Here is a 15,537-nt window from a genome sequence, read left to right as displayed (position 1 = left end):
AGAAGTTACTTGTCATCCAGTTTTTTATATCGATTTTGTGTGTTTCACTGGGCCGCGAAGAAATATAGAGCTGAGTATCATCAGTATAACAGTGAAAGCTACACCATGTCTCCTGATGATATTTCCCAAGGGTAACATGTAACATTTTATCTACAGTATTTATCCATTTACTTAATTGTTTACTTATTTTATGGTTTTAACCAAATATAAACCTTGTCAGCTTACTCCCAGACTCTGGCTCAGGAGTAATATGTAACTTTTTATTATCTGACTAAATAGTAGTTTATTGTGTTGTGATGAGTCAGATTTGATATATGTACACAGATATTTGTTTTGAAATCTGTAGATAAGGTGCGCTCAGCCATTTTATTTATTTATTTTTAAAGAAAGAAAGAAAAGGAAAGAAAGAAAAAATAAGAATAACAAAATGAAAACTGAACAACTACACTAGTTCAATAACACATATGGCTGTTTGCCCGTTAATGCATCAAGATATTAGAGGGGTAGGCCTACTTTCAATAAAACTTGATCTGAGCACACAGGGACTTTTATTTATGTAATAACCTTGTGGAGTTCAGCAGGCAGGGCTAAACAGTTTTTTGAGATCCACCTAGATGTCTCCCTGCAATGGACCTTAGCACAATATCTTTCATGCAGATGTTGTCCTGTATTGTAACTAAATATAAGCTTTGTGGGAATTAAACACTTCAGAAATAACAAAAATGGACAGTATTAACACAGTAACTCAGATAAATGAGGATTCAAATCAGGAGAAAATTGATAATCATCAGTCAACGTCAAGTTCACAGGTTGTTTGTGGAGGGTGTCGAAAGAAACTCTGGAGTTTGTTACCGGTGAATTATAAAGGAGAAATTGTAGAGCAGGTGAAACTGGCTGGACCAGTGGTAAGTGTGATTATAGATTCATTAAGGCTCTATGGTGTTAAACTTTGATTACATCCAATCAACTAACCAAATATTGAGTTTTATTTCACTGTTGGCTGACAATGACATTATTTACAAATCTTTTTGTAAGGTATGGGGTTTCTAATTTTGAATGTAAATCAAACATTGACACTGAAATAAACTAAATAGCATAAGTTGTGGTCTGACATGAAACTGAATATTCATTTGCTAAATTGTGCCTCCAAAGTCACAAATTAAAAACCAAATTAATTTATATTTATAATAAATATTTAATTGTAATAATATAAGCACATTTTTAGTAGTCTATTTTATTTGAAGAACATGACATAACATGATCAGTTTTCTAGAATAACATAGGTTTATTTCTCAAGAGGTGGAAGTGTCTGTTATTGAATACTGGAAATGTTTCCTCTCTTCATGCAGTTTATATCTCAGCTGATGATCTTTCTGATCAGCTTTATCAGCACTGTGTTCTGTGGACACCTGGGGAAAACTGAACTGGCTGGTGTGGCTCTGGCTATTGCTGTGAGTTCAAAAAAAAAAAACCGTCATTATAGTGGCATTTATTAAAACTCATTACATTTATATGTCCTTTTTGCTCACAGGTTATTAATGTGACCGGCATCTCTGTTGGTTCTGGACTGGCGTCTGCTTGTGATACACTCATCTCTCAGGTCTGATAGTGAATGTATGAGTGATATCTATGAGTATGAATATGAGTGAATATGAGTGTCATTTGTGTGTCACCGGAATTGAATTGTGTCCTCTAGACGTTTGGCGGTAATAATCTGAAGCGGGTGGGTGTGATACTGCAGAGAGGGATTCTCATACTCCTGTTGGCCTGTTTCCCCTGCTGGGCACTGCTCATCAACACAGAGCCCATCCTGCTGGCTGTCCGACAGAGTCCCAGTGTGGCCAGGTCTGATAAATTCAACACTAGCTAGATAAACTTCAGACCAAAGTTCCTTACATGTACCTTTTATCCAAACTGACATTTATACGTATATAATATCATATATGTATGTGATATTTTGGATGAGCTTCAATTTTTTATTAATTTTGAAAATTTTCAGCAAGCTTAATTTTAAAAATTCAGCTTTGCCGTCACATGAATATGTATATGTATATGTATATATGTATATAAATAGAAAACAGTTATTTTAAATTCCAATAATTTCTGTAACAAGGAGTCCACTGAAGGCAAACGTAGTGAAGAACCCATGTGCAGCTTTATTTACAAAGTGATCCAAACATACAAATGAAGACTTGACTTGACTTGAACAGACTTGACTTGGCATGAATAAACTAGACTCACCATCACAACATCAATACATGACAAGAGACAAAGGCAACGACATGGCTACTAATAGCAAACAAGGAGGGTCACATGACATGAACAAACCAATGGGAAACAAAACACATGACTAATACAACCAATCAGAACATGACATAGAACAGAGGAACCAATAGCAGGAATACAAGAGGGCAAGGGAAGCATGACACAAACAGGAACCATGACTAAACTTCAAAATAAAAGACATGAAAACGTACTCGGTTACTATACGGAACGAGTACTGCGTCTTGCTAAAGACGCTATGGGAAAAAGCCTTTTTTCTCCTTTACTGAAGCCTTATTCAATCACGCAGTGAAACTGCACGATCATTGGTTTGTGCAGTGTGATAAAACGAACCAATGTGTCGGCAGCGGAGCTGCACGAGCCTATGGCGACGGAGCCCGCCAGATCCCGCCAGAATGGGCGGGGTTATCTGGCTATATAATCAGCCGTCTCGCCATAGGATCCTCAGGTTTACTTCGACTGAAGCGACGACTGAGTCGTGCAGCTACCTGGCACGGCAAAGTACGCAGTACTCGTTCCGTATCTCAGGGAACCGAGGTTACGACAGTAACCGAGTACGTTCCCTATCGATACTCCACTCGTACTGCGTCTTGCTAAAGACGCTATGGGAACACAATTCAATCACGCCGTGCTATGGTAGAGGAACGACTGTGTAAAATACCTCCATAAGCATTACATGCTCAGAGGGAAGTATAATAGTATACTCGGGCTAAAGCGAGCTGAGCTCATAGAGGTCACGCTCGGCCCGGGTCATTCCATGTATTCCTCGCATACTCAGCACTTTCAGGGCTGAGATATGTAAGGAACCCATCAGAGAGCTTGAGTGCCCATGCAGTCAAGAGATCTCCGTTAGGGATGTTCCCACAACATAAGTCATACTCATCTAAGCAGATAGGACCCTGGCCTGTAAGGTCGGTACATCCAACTTATAAAACTTTGCAAATGTGGACGGCGAGGCCCAGCCGGCCGCCACACAAATGTCTGTAATGGACACACCGCTAGACCAGGCCCACGACGAGGCAATGCCTCTAGTCGAATGGGCTCGTACTCCAATGGGGCATTGAAGGCCCAAGGAAGAGTAAGCCAGCGTAACGGCATCCACTATCCACTTAGAGAGTCTCTGCTTCGTGACCGGAAGCCCCTTGGCGCGGTTACCGAAGCTAACAAAGAGCTGTTCCGTGCGCCTGAAGGAGGCGGAACGCTCAAAGTAGATCCGTAGGGCTCTAACAGGGCATAACAGAATGAACTCCCGGTCCTCCTCAGAGGGAGGAAGCGCGGAGAGTGTGATGACCTGAGCTCTGAACGGAGTGGAAAGTACCTTAGGTACGTATCCATGCCTTGGTTTTAGGACGACCTTGGAGTCGTTTGGCCCAAATTCCAGGCAGGCAGGGCTCACAGAGAGCGCCTGCAGGTCTCCTACTCGCTTGACTGACGCTAGTGCTAGTAGCAAAGCAGTCTTCAGCGACAGCGACCGAAGGTTCGTAGACTGGAGCGGCTCAAAAGGAGGGCCCCTCAGGGCCCTCAGCACAGTGGGTAAGTCCCACGTAGGGACAGTAAGGGGCCGAGGCGGATTCAGCCTCTTGGCACCCCTTAGAAAGCGGACGATAACATTGTCCCTGCCCACTGATTGGCCCGCGATAGGGGCGTGGAAGGCCGCTATAGCCGATACGAACACCCTGAGTGTGGAGGGAGAGCGTCCTTTATCCAGCAGTTCCTGCAGGAAGGACAGAATCACCGCCAACTCAGATGTAGGGGGGTCCTCACCGCGGTTTAGACACCATTCGGAGAAAACCGCCCATTTAAGGGCATAGAGGCGTCTCGTAGACGGGGCTCTAGCCTCAGAAATGGTATTTAGCACTCGCTCTGGGAGGCTGGTAGGCTCCCGTTGAGCGGCCAGAGGTGAAGCGCCCACAGTTCGGGACGAGGGTGCCACAATAAACCGTTCGCCTGAGAGAGGAGGTCTCGTCTCAGGGGCACGGGCCAGGGGGCTGCGGTTAGCAGCTGGGTCAGCTCTGACATCCAAGGCTGGTTCTCCCACAGGGGGGCCACCAACAAGACCTTGTGTCGTTGTTCCCTGATTCGCCTGATGACCTGAGGAATCAGAGCGATCGGAGGGAATGCATAGAGGAGGAGGTTGGGCCAGTCGTGGGCCAACGCGTCCTTGACCTTCGAATAATAGGCTGGGCAGTGAGAGTTGTCTTTGGAGGCGAAAAGGTCTACCTCGGCCTTGCCAAAGATTCTCCAGATCATTCGAACCGTCTGCGGGTGGAGCATCCACTCTTCTGAGGGGACGTTGCTCCGTGATAACATATCCGCTCCTTGGTTCAATCTGCCCGGCAAATGTGCTGCTCTCAGCGAGCGCAAGTTGAGCTGAGCCCACTCCAGAAGTCGCTCTACCATAAGGAAGAGGCGCTTCGAGGAGAGACCTCCCTGGTGATTTACGTAGGACACCACTGACATGTTGTCTGAGCGGATCAGCACATGTCGTTCCCTTAGCTCTGGCAGGAAAAACTGGCAGGCTCGACACACTGCTAGCATCTCTAAGCAGTTGATGTGGAGGTTCTGCTCCGCCTTCGACCAAAGGTCGGTTTGCCTTCGCACAGCGCCACCCAACCCATGTTGGAGGCGTCTGTCGTGACAACTTTCCTGCTGCAGACCATCCCTATGGTCACACCCTTTCTGAACCATTGTGGGTTCTTCCAGGGGGCTAGGGCTGTTACACAGGCCTGGCTCACCCTGATATGTAGGCGACCGTGTCGCCATGCGTGGGGCGGAACCCGTGGTTTCAACCAGCGCTGAAGTGGCCGCATGTGAAGCAGGCCCAACTGTAGCACCGGCGATGCTGCGGCCATGAGGCCCAGCATCCTCTGAAACGCTTTGACGGGGCGAGCGGTGCCGCTCTGGAAGGAGGCTGCAAGCTTTTGAATGGCCAGAGCGCGTTCCGGCGCTAGCACAGCTCTCATCTGAGCTGAGTCCAAAACTGTTCCCAGAAACGACACCCGTCGGCTGGGAAACAGTGCGCTCTTGGCAAAATTGACCCTGAGCCCCAGGCATTCTAAGTGGCTGAGGAGGAGGGCTCTGTGTGAGAGTAGTTGTACCTCTGACTGGGCCAGAATGAGCCAGTCGTCGAGGTAATTGAGAATGCGGATTCCCATCTGCCTGAGAGGGGAAAGAGCCGCATCCATGCACTTCGTAAAAGTGCGTGGAGCCAGGGACAGTCCAAAGGGAAGGACCGTGTACTGATAAGCCACTCCCTCGAAGGCGAATCTCAAGAATCGTCTGTGATGGGGGGCTATCTGGACGTGAAAGTATGCGTCTTTCAGGTCCAGGGAACAGAACCAGTCCTCTGAGCGAATTTGCGAGAGGATCTGCTTCAGTGTGATCATCCTGAACGACCTCCTCATGAGGGCGCGATTCAGGCGTCTGAGATCGAGGATGGGCCGGAGGCCGCCGTCCTTCTTGGGAACGAGGAAGTAACGGCTGTAAAAGCCTGATTCGCTCTGAGCTGGAGGAACCATTTCTATGGCTCCCTTTTCCAGCAGCGTCATCACTTCTGAACGTAGAACGTGAGCGTTCTTGCCGTCTACAGAAGTGGAGACCACGCCGCTGAAGCGCGGGGGTCTGCGAGCGAATTGGAGTGAGTAACCTCGTTCTATTATCCGTACAACCCATTCTGACACTCCGGGGATGGCCCTCCAGGCCTCGGCCCGCGTGGCAAGAGGTTGGATAAACTCGAGCGATCGACTGCACGGAGGCAGGACGCTCGTGATGGAAGGAAGAGGAAATTTGCTCTCTCTTTGAGAATGTTTGTGTTTTATTTTGCCCATTATAACAATGGACGGTTGCAAGGACGCTTGTACGGGCCCTGTGTTTGCAACAGACACAATGTGCTCTGCACCCGGCGATGAGCGGAGTGACAAGAGGTTTTTTAAGAGAGGCCGCTTGGCGGGCGGTCCGGCCGCGGCGGGACTTGGTCCTCTCCTCTTCCTGGCCTGCAGATCAGGAAGACGCTGGAGGCGCAGGGTCCAACACAATCCTGGGTCGGGGCCCCTGGCGCTGCGGATGGGGGTAGCGTCTGGCCGATCGAGAACGCCCTCGCGTCTGCGGAGCCTTGGCAGGCTGAGAGGCGGAGGCAGGAGGCGGGGGCTTCGCAGGCTGCTTAGTCGGCACAGGCTTGGGGTGACTAGCGGCAGCAGAAGAGCTTGATCGCTTGGGCAGGAAGTGTCGCATGGCTTGCGACGCCTTCTGTGCTTCCGTGAAGCGTTCAGCAAAACCCTCCACCGCAGGTCCAAAGAGGCCGCTAGGCGAAATCGGTGCATCAAGGAAGGAAACCTTGTCTGCGTCCTTGATCTCCGTCAGCGTGAGCCACAGGTGGCGCTCGAGCACCACTAGGCTGGCCATGGACCGTCCAATCGCCTGGGCGGTGGTCTTGGTGGCGCGCAGAGTCAGGTCTGTCGCACTTCTCAGCTCCCTGAGAGTTGCAGGATCAGGTTCAGACTCGTCCATAGCAGCGAGGAGTTTGGCCTGATAGACCTGTAGAACCGCCATAGAGTGAAGCGCCGACGCCGCCTGTCCAGCTGAAGCATAGGAGCGTCCAGCGAGTGCTGAAGTGGTCCTGCATGGCTTGGATGGATGGGCGGCTTTAGCCTTCCAGCCGATGGCAGTGGGTGGGCAGAGATGGGCAGCCACTGACTCATCCAGTTGAGGCATTTTCCCGTACCCCTTTTCTTCAGCGCCGTCAATTGTAGTGAGGGCGGATGAAGAGGAAGTGCGGAGGCGGGCGGAGTAGGGGGCGCGCCACGATTTCGTCAGCTCGTCGTGAACTTCAGGGAAGAACGGCGAGGGTCGCTGTAGAGGGGCCTGACGGCGCCCCGGCAGGAACCACTCATCAAGACGGCTGCGAGAGGGCTCCTCTGGTGGAGACCAATCCAGTCCCAGCTCTTCAACCGCTCTGGAGAGGACACGGAAGAGCTCGGCGTCCATCCCAGCTGCAGCGGTGCTGGGCGCTGAAGAATGCGGGAGGGCGGAGTCTACAGCAGAGCCCGACAGCTCCTCCGCATCAGAAGCTGCCAATGACATGCTGTCATCGGCCAGCTCTTCGTCACTTTTTCCGAACGAGACCAGATCGCTCGCGGCAGTGGAGGGACGCTGGTCGGGCCGGGAAAAAAGGACGGGAGAATGCTCTCTCTGTGGCGAAAGCGAGGCACGCGGGACTCGAGCCGGCGTGAGCTCGCTCTCAGCCAAGCACTGAAATCCTCTGCCCCGCCGCTTTTTCCTCACAGGTGCCTGGGAGGAAGAAAACGGGAGAGCGCGAGGGGCGGGATCGCTCTCTGAAAAGAAAGCGATCCGCGAGCGCAGAGAGGCGAGACTGAAACGCTCGCAGTGCGAGCATTCAGCTGCATCTGCATGGGATTTCCCCAAGCAGGAAACGCACTCGCTGTGGCCGTCATCGGAGTGCAGGGGAGCCCTGCACGAGCCGCAAAGTCGGCCAGGCATTTGAAACAACGCCTAAATTTGCTCTTTTAGAGTGCGTGAATTCGCCGGATGGCGGCAGCGAACAGACCGGGGCTTCTGCGGGGCTGGAGCGCGAAGAGCGTCGTCTCAGCAGGCAGGAGGTCTCTGGCTCAGCTGCGAGGCGTGTCAACGGCGATGGCGGCTTCTTGGGATCAGCGAAGGCGAGATGTCGTCGCTGAAGGAGAAGAAATCTGAGGATCCTATGGCGAGACGGCTGATTATATAGCCAGATAACCCCGCCCATTCTGGCGGGATCTGGCGGGCTCCGTCGCCATAGGCTCGTGCAGCTCCGCTGCCGACACATTGGTTCGTTTTATCACACTGCACAAACCAATGATCGTGCAGTTTCACTGCGTGATTGAATAAGGCTTCAGTAAAGAAGAAAAAAGGCTTTTTCCCATAGCGTCTTTAGCAAGACGCAGTACGAGTGGAGTATCGATAGGGAACAAGAACATGGAACAGAACCCAAAACAATTTCAATTGCAATTTCACAATATTACCATCTTTACTGTATTTTTCATCAAATAAATGCAGCCTTGGTTAGCATAAGAGATGTCCTTCAAAACATAAAAAAAGTTAATACTTTAGCAAAACTTACCTGAATCTGGGTAAACAATAGTCATCATATTTGTGATGCGAATAGTAAATCATTGCAGTGCAACTATTTAATGCAAAAGGTTATCAATAGTTTTCAACTTTCTCACAGTTGCTTTCATTGTGGCGATTCAGCAGTTTTCAAAAATAAACAGTTAATTAATATCATTTGGTCATGTGACAGTCCTGTCAGTGAAGTTTCTTTAACTGTGTGTGATTACTTCTCATCTCTCAACAGTCTGTCACAACTCTATGTAAAAATATTCATGCCTGCTCTGCCTGTAAGTGACACATTACTTTAAATTAAACTGCTTAGATATATTAACCTGCAAAATAAAACTATAAAGAACTGTTCCACTAAATGTAAGTAACAATGTGGACAGATGTGAAATGAGCATAAGACAGTTTGTTTCCATCCAGTTATGCTTTAATCACTCTTTGTTACCATCCTCAGGCTGCATTTGTCTATCAGCTGCAGGGAAGGTATCTTCAAAATCAGGTCAGGGCTCTGTTGCTGAATATCTTTCTTTCTTCTTCTTTTGCTTTCTTTCTTTCTTTCTTCTTCTATTGCTTGACCTTGTTTGTACATGTAGCCTAGTTCATGATGTTGATGAGTCTGCTTTTCTTTGTTTGTTTAGGGTATTATTTGGCCTCAGGTCATCACAGGAGCCGCAGGAAATGTCCTCAATGCTTTAATGAACTACATCTTCCTTCATCTGCTTGATCTTGGTGTTGCGTAAGCATTTTGATTATATCTTATTTAGGGTCTTGGTGTGTTCCCTTTATTCAGTGTTAGAGAGTGATTAGAGAAAAGTGCAAACCTCTTTTATTTATTTAAACCTCAGTTAGATTCTACGGTTAATGAAGTCAAAGTCAAAATGATTAATTGGACTTTCTTATTACTATTATTATTATCAGAGGATCTGCTGCTGCAAACACCATTTCCCAGTATTCCTTGGCTGTGTTTCTCTTTTTTTATATTCAATGGAAGGGCCTGCATAAAAACACATGGGATGGTGAGTATCTATTTATCTATCTATCTTAGTATCTATGACTTGCAGTAAAAGAAGATTATGTAACATGTCCTGGTGCAACGTATGTTGTTTCCTTTTTCAATATTTAACCAGAAAATAGTTCACTATGTGAATCGTTAAGATGGGGTGGAGGAAAGTTCATTGAAATGTTTCTGATGAGTCATGTGATGTCAGTTGCTGATAAGCATGCTGATAGCGATTGCTTCAGATATCCTTGATAAATATTGTCTTTCCCGATCACCAGCTCAACATTTGTCAATATAGTAAACTAATGGAACTAATTGTTGTCTATCAATCATAGTGCCATCTATAGACAATTCGGTCACAAGTTAGTTTGGGGACCAATCTTCTCTATTAACTAACTATGTTTGCCTCCAAAAAAAAAAAAACTCCTCAGAAAACACCTAATTATGCTTCAAAACAAATAGTTTGATAGTGCTTTTATTGGAACAGACAGTTGTTTTGGTATGGGGTAGGATTAAGGGATCTAAAATATGGTCATACAGAATAAGACATTAATATGTGCTTTATAAGTACTAATAAACAGCTAAAATGCATGCTAATAAGTAACTAATAATTATAGTGAGAATTGGTCCCTAAACTAAAGTGTTACAGACACTTCTGTTGTTCTCCATCTCTTTCTGTGTCACATTAGGCTGGTCTTGTGATTGTCTGCAAGAATGGGGTCCATTCAGTAGCTTGGCTTTTCCCAGCATGCTCATGCTTTGTGTGCAGTGGTGGGCATATGAGATTGGTGGATTCCTGGCAGGTTTGCAAACTATCTGTGTTTTTATGTGGTTAAATTTAGTTTGTGTCATGACTACATTATAGTTGTTCATTGTAGGAATCATCAGTGTGGCTGAGCTGGGAGCCCAGTCTGTTGTGTATCAGCTGGCTACTATTGCATTTATGGTATGTTTTTCAAATGTTTCTTTGTTTTTAGAAAAATGTACACCTATACTGGTTTCAGGGTGTTCTCAGACCTGACAGCACCAGTTGTTTTCTGGTTAATGTGTCAAGATATTAGTATTGCATTTATATAAATGATAACTGACACCGGAACCCACTAACAGAACTGTGAAACTAAGATGTGCAGAATTTTGTTATTTCACATTCAGTCCTTTTAGATGTTTAGAGTACTGTGTTCCATTAGCAATAGTATTCTGTTATCTTCTGCCTGGGTGGTAAAACAGACACATCAGTTGGTGACAGCAATAAATCGTATTTTGTGTATTGAATTTTTGCACACTGGACAATTCATCATAAGATGTTTAAATGCTTTATCAAAATCACCAGAAGTGAAAAGCATAAAACATCAATTGCTTATGGAAGTGCAATGAAATTTTTCATTGTGAGAAAGGGGGTTGTGTGAGGTCAAACATCTGTAACAGTTGCTGCCACATCCTTAATCTATCATATAATTGAAATTATATATATATATATATATATATATATATATATTGTCATTTAAATATTTATTATTCTCACTTTTCAGTTTCCAATGGGATTTGTAGTAGCAGCCACTGTGAGGGTGGGAAATGCACTTGGAGCCGGAAACCCAGAACAAGCCAAACTGTCTGCCAAAGTGTCTTTAGCCTGTGGACGTATGTGAACTCCTAAACTAAAAACTTTTATGTAGCATGATTACTTTTTCAAAACAGGATTAGAATGTATGTTACCTTGGTGACGCAACAGTTGTCGACAGCATGATACTGTATGTAAACAATGGAGAAAGCTGTATGAAGAAGGAGCATTTTTTCTTTTTCCTTCAATCCCATTATGAGAGTAACTTTGTTAGATTGTAATCAATCAGCGAAATATTCGCTCTATGAATAAGCATTTTCAGAAACTGGGTGCAATGAGATAACATAATTCTACTCAGCTTTCAACCATTAAATATTATAAAATTATAAAAGCTTTAACAAATCGCTCAGGAGAATCAATACTTCTCTCTGACTGATTAGGGGTATTTGTAGCGCAACCTTATTACTTATCTGTTTTATTCTTTTTGAGGGGAACATGCCCTAACCGGAGGTTTCTGCCATAATTTAAAACAACTGTTTTATAATAGATATAGAACAGTGTTTAAAATGCAGAAGGCTTGGAAAAATGTGAATAGAAAGGTAAATATTCTCTTAGCTATAGGTCTACGTTTACTGGCTTAGTTTTATATAATTCGTGTATGTTATATTCACTGGGTTGTAGACAATTATGTCCTCAATTCACTAGAGATCCACAAGCATGGTTGACCACTGTGTTAATGCAGAGAATTTTAGTAATGGTTTGGAAACCTTCCGAGCAATTATACTTCCTTTACTGTGCTTGGAATGATTTGAAACCATGGTGGAAAAGTGGCTTTAGTTACCATGCTGAAAAGTCTGATCGTAATCAGACTGATCGTAATTTCACACAGCATGGTTATGCTCAAGTGGAAATTGACTGTTCCTCACATTTCCAGAAATTATAGTGCACATGAGTTAAACTTTGGTCCTGAAGGGCCACTGTCCTGCAGAGTGTAGATCCAAACAGCTCCAAAACACCTGCCTGGAAGTTTCTAGTGACCCTGAAGATCTTGATTAGCTGGTTAAGTTGTTTTTAGTTAAGGTTGGAGCTAAGTTTCTCTGGTGTTGTTTTCTAGTACTTGCTTCTTGTATAGTCGCAACCTTTATTGGAAGTACCAGTGATATTATCGGATGCCTCTTTACCACTGAAGAGTAAGTAGAATAAGAAATAATCTAGCGTACTGTTAAAATTTTAACATCATAAAATTATACATGTACAGTATCCTATATCTCTCTCTCTCTCTCAAAGGGAAATAGTGCTCAGAGTGTCAGAAGTCATGGTCATGTACAGCTTCTTCCATATATTTGATGCCATTGCGGTAGGAGATTGATTTTTTTTTTCTTTGTTTTGACCAAATATCTGTCTGTTTGTTTATTCTTGAAAGAGAATTCGTTTTTTAAAATCAAAATCAAATCCCATTTTCAGTAGCTCTTCTGTCTTTTCTTAAGTGGCTTTCCTGTACATTACAAAAAATTAAAAAATTAAAAATAAATAAATGAATAAATAAATAATCATCTGTAAAATAGTATACTCTGAGTAACAAAAAATGCATAATATATGCAAAATGCATCCTAAACTAAATTGAGTGTCTTATTTTCTTCTTCAATCTTACCCAAATATATATATATATATATATATATATATATATAATCCAAACTAAATTTTGTTTAGTTTTAATAACAGAAAAAATAAAAGAGCATAAAATGTGGGATATTTCAATTTCAGTTTCTTTCTTTTTTTATTTTTTATTTAAGATATTCACTTAAGATATTGAGAATGTCTGATAACATCCTGTTGATAAAAGGTTTGTTTTTCTGTCTGTAGGGCATTACAGGTGGAATTGTCAGAGGTGTTGGAAAGCAGATGCTTGGTGCTCTTTGTAACATTGTAGTATATTATTTTGTGGGATTTCCAATTGGAGTGTCTTTGATGTTTGCTCTCAATTTGGGCATAATTGGTAAATGACTTGAAATTGTTGATCTATTTGAAGGATTAATCTTAGGTGCCACACTGAATGCCTCCATGAATTTCCTCTTGTTCTCTCTTGCTAGGTTTGTGGACTGGATTCTTTGTGTGTGCCTTCACACAATCTTTGTTCTTCGTCACCCTCATTTGCAAACTGGACTGGAAAAAAGCCACACACGAGGTGGGTCATTTTTCTTTATCCACATCTATATAGTTTATTTTTATATGATAATTTCAGTTTTTATTTCTTTATTTTCAGGCCTTGATCAGAGCAGGTGTACAAGCCCCTCAGACCAAAGATGAATCTTATGCTATGGAAAATAATGGCTGCACAGAAGGTACTTTCTGTCTATGGTATATGTTAACTTTAATGATGAACGCAAAATGTTTCTTTTTTCATGGGCTTTCCCCTATGTTGACTGATTATTCTACAGAAGTACCACAGGAGTCCCAGCACAATGAAGCAGGCCAGACAGATGCAAACACAGACCTTGAAGGGCCCGGTGAAGGAGAAGGAGTAGGAGGAATAACAGTTGCTGGAACAAAGGTCACAGTTGGCACAGTCTTGACCACAAAACAGCTGGTTGTTCGTCGAGGCCTTGCTGTCTTCTTCATGCTGCTTATATTAGCTGGAGGGATTGTATTAAATGAGGTGCTCATTGGAATTCTCAGATGAGCACAATTAATGTTACTTCATCCTTCTGCCAAAATATTCATATTATTTTATTATAATGTGTTGCTACATGGAGTCCTTGAGTAACTACAATAAACTACAGTAATTATAGTGCTTTATGTTACGCTTACTAAAACAAGTTACCAGGCAAATATCCACCAACTAGCAGTAGTCACCAAACTTGATCTTGGAGGGCCTGTGTCCTGCAGAGTTTAGCTCCGATTTGCCTCAACACACCTCCCTGGAAGTTTCAAGTATACCTAGTAATGCTGCATTCACGTGCTATCGGAATTATCGTAAATACGAGTTTCCTAGTTAGAAATTGGCCATATAAGCCCTCTCTAAGGCCGTTCATGTCCAATTTCCTACTAGGAAGCTCGTGTTTATGATAATTCCGATAGCACATGTCATGATCCACTGATCATTCTGCGCAGCGCCGCTTCAAGTCGAACACACCTAATGTCTTATGCTGCATTCATGTGCTATCGGAATTATTGTAAATACGAGCTTCCTAGTAGGAAATTGGACATGAACGGCCTTAGAGAGGCCTTATATGGCCAATTTCTGACTAGGAAACTCGTATGACATCACAGTACCACGAGAGCCATAAGAGAGCAGACGCTCTTGATGCTTTCGCATAACTCTTGCGGCAATTTGATGCAGCACTGATCATTCTGTGCAGCACTGTTTCAAGTTGAACACAGCTATTGATTAGCTGCTTCAGGTGTGTTTGATTAGCTTGGAGCTAAACTCTGCAGGACAGTGGCCTTCCAGGGCCGCGTCTGGTGACCCCTGACCAACTAGTTTTATTTACTCACCAAAGTAAATTTTTGCACACATTTTGCACTTACCAAGAGTTCATTTTGGTTCTTGGTTATATGTTTGTGACTTTCTTTAAGATATCTGTTAGAGAATCATTTGTGATGGTTGAAAGGCTAGGGTTGTTTGCAAATGTCAGCTATTGCCTCAGTGAATGCACATTAAACACGAAACAGGTAAACATTAAAGAGTTCTTGTTTGTCTTTTTAAAGGGACAGTTCACCCAGAAATTAAAATTCTTTCATCATTTAATCACCCTCCACTTGTTCCAAACCTGTATAAGTTTCTTTCTTCTGTTGAACACAAGAAATATACGCGAGTACGAGCACGAGTAAATTATAACAGAATTTTCATTTTTGGGGGAACTATGCCTTAAAATAATGTCATGCAAACAAATATGAAAGACCATGTAGTGATTTCTCTTTTTCTCAGTCTTTTCTGCAGTTTTATAATAGTGAATAATTCTTCACATAGTGAATAACTGTGAACTATGTATAAATCTGGTACTGTGTGCTTCATACCCATATTAAGCAAAGAATAAATTACCATTTAGAAATCATTAAGAAATGAAAATAAAATGTGTATCCATATATATATATATATATGAAGTATTGAATTAAAGCTACACTGTACACATTAAAACTGCTCCTTGAGAAAGAACAGCAGACTGATAAATTATTTATTTATACACACACACACACACACACACACATATATGCCGATATTTTTGCCCATGACTGTATGCATATACATATACATATACATACATATATATACATATATGTATACAGTCATGGCCAAAAATATTGGCACCCTTGGTAAATATGATCAAAGAAGTCAGTAAAAATTAATCTGCAATTTTAATCCTTTTGATCTTTTATTTAAAAAAAAAAAATCTCAAAAATCTAACTTTTCATTGGATAAGAAGAATTTAAAATGGGGGGAAATATCATATTGAAATAAATGTTTTTCTCTAATACACATTGGACACAATTAGCGGCACCATTTTATTCAATACTTTTTTAAACCTCCATTTGCCAGTTTAACAGCTCATAATTTTCTCCTATAATGCCTGATGAGGTTAGAGAACAC

General features: G+C 43.3%; 2 protein-coding genes across 2 annotated transcripts in view; one reads left to right on the top strand and one right to left on the bottom strand.

Annotated features, from left to right (window-relative positions):
* slc47a1 (solute carrier family 47 member 1) overlaps positions 1-15,537 on the bottom strand; it is a 35,188-nt gene that overhangs the window by 1,202 nt on the left and 18,449 nt on the right. The window lies entirely within an intron of this gene.
* LOC306862234 (multidrug and toxin extrusion protein 1-like) lies at positions 723-13,629 on the top strand (the record flags this gene model as incomplete). The annotated part of the gene is made up of 17 exons (XM_079404981.1): positions 723-905; positions 1,350-1,451; positions 1,532-1,600; positions 1,697-1,845; positions 8,630-8,672; positions 8,846-8,890; positions 9,030-9,127; positions 9,310-9,407; positions 10,081-10,194; positions 10,270-10,337; positions 10,921-11,029; positions 12,064-12,139; positions 12,237-12,306; positions 12,813-12,945; positions 13,040-13,134; positions 13,213-13,291; positions 13,388-13,629. 17 exons carry the CDS (start codon positions 723-725, stop codon positions 13,627-13,629), a joined length of 1,773 nt encoding a protein of 590 aa, XP_079261107.1.

This window comes from Barbus barbus, assembly GCF_936440315.1.
Source record: "Barbus barbus genome assembly, chromosome: 43".
Taxonomy (NCBI): Eukaryota; Metazoa; Chordata; class Actinopteri; order Cypriniformes; family Cyprinidae; genus Barbus; species Barbus barbus.
Note: the sequence above shows the minus strand (reverse complement) of the source record. Positions and strands in the feature narration are given on the sequence as shown.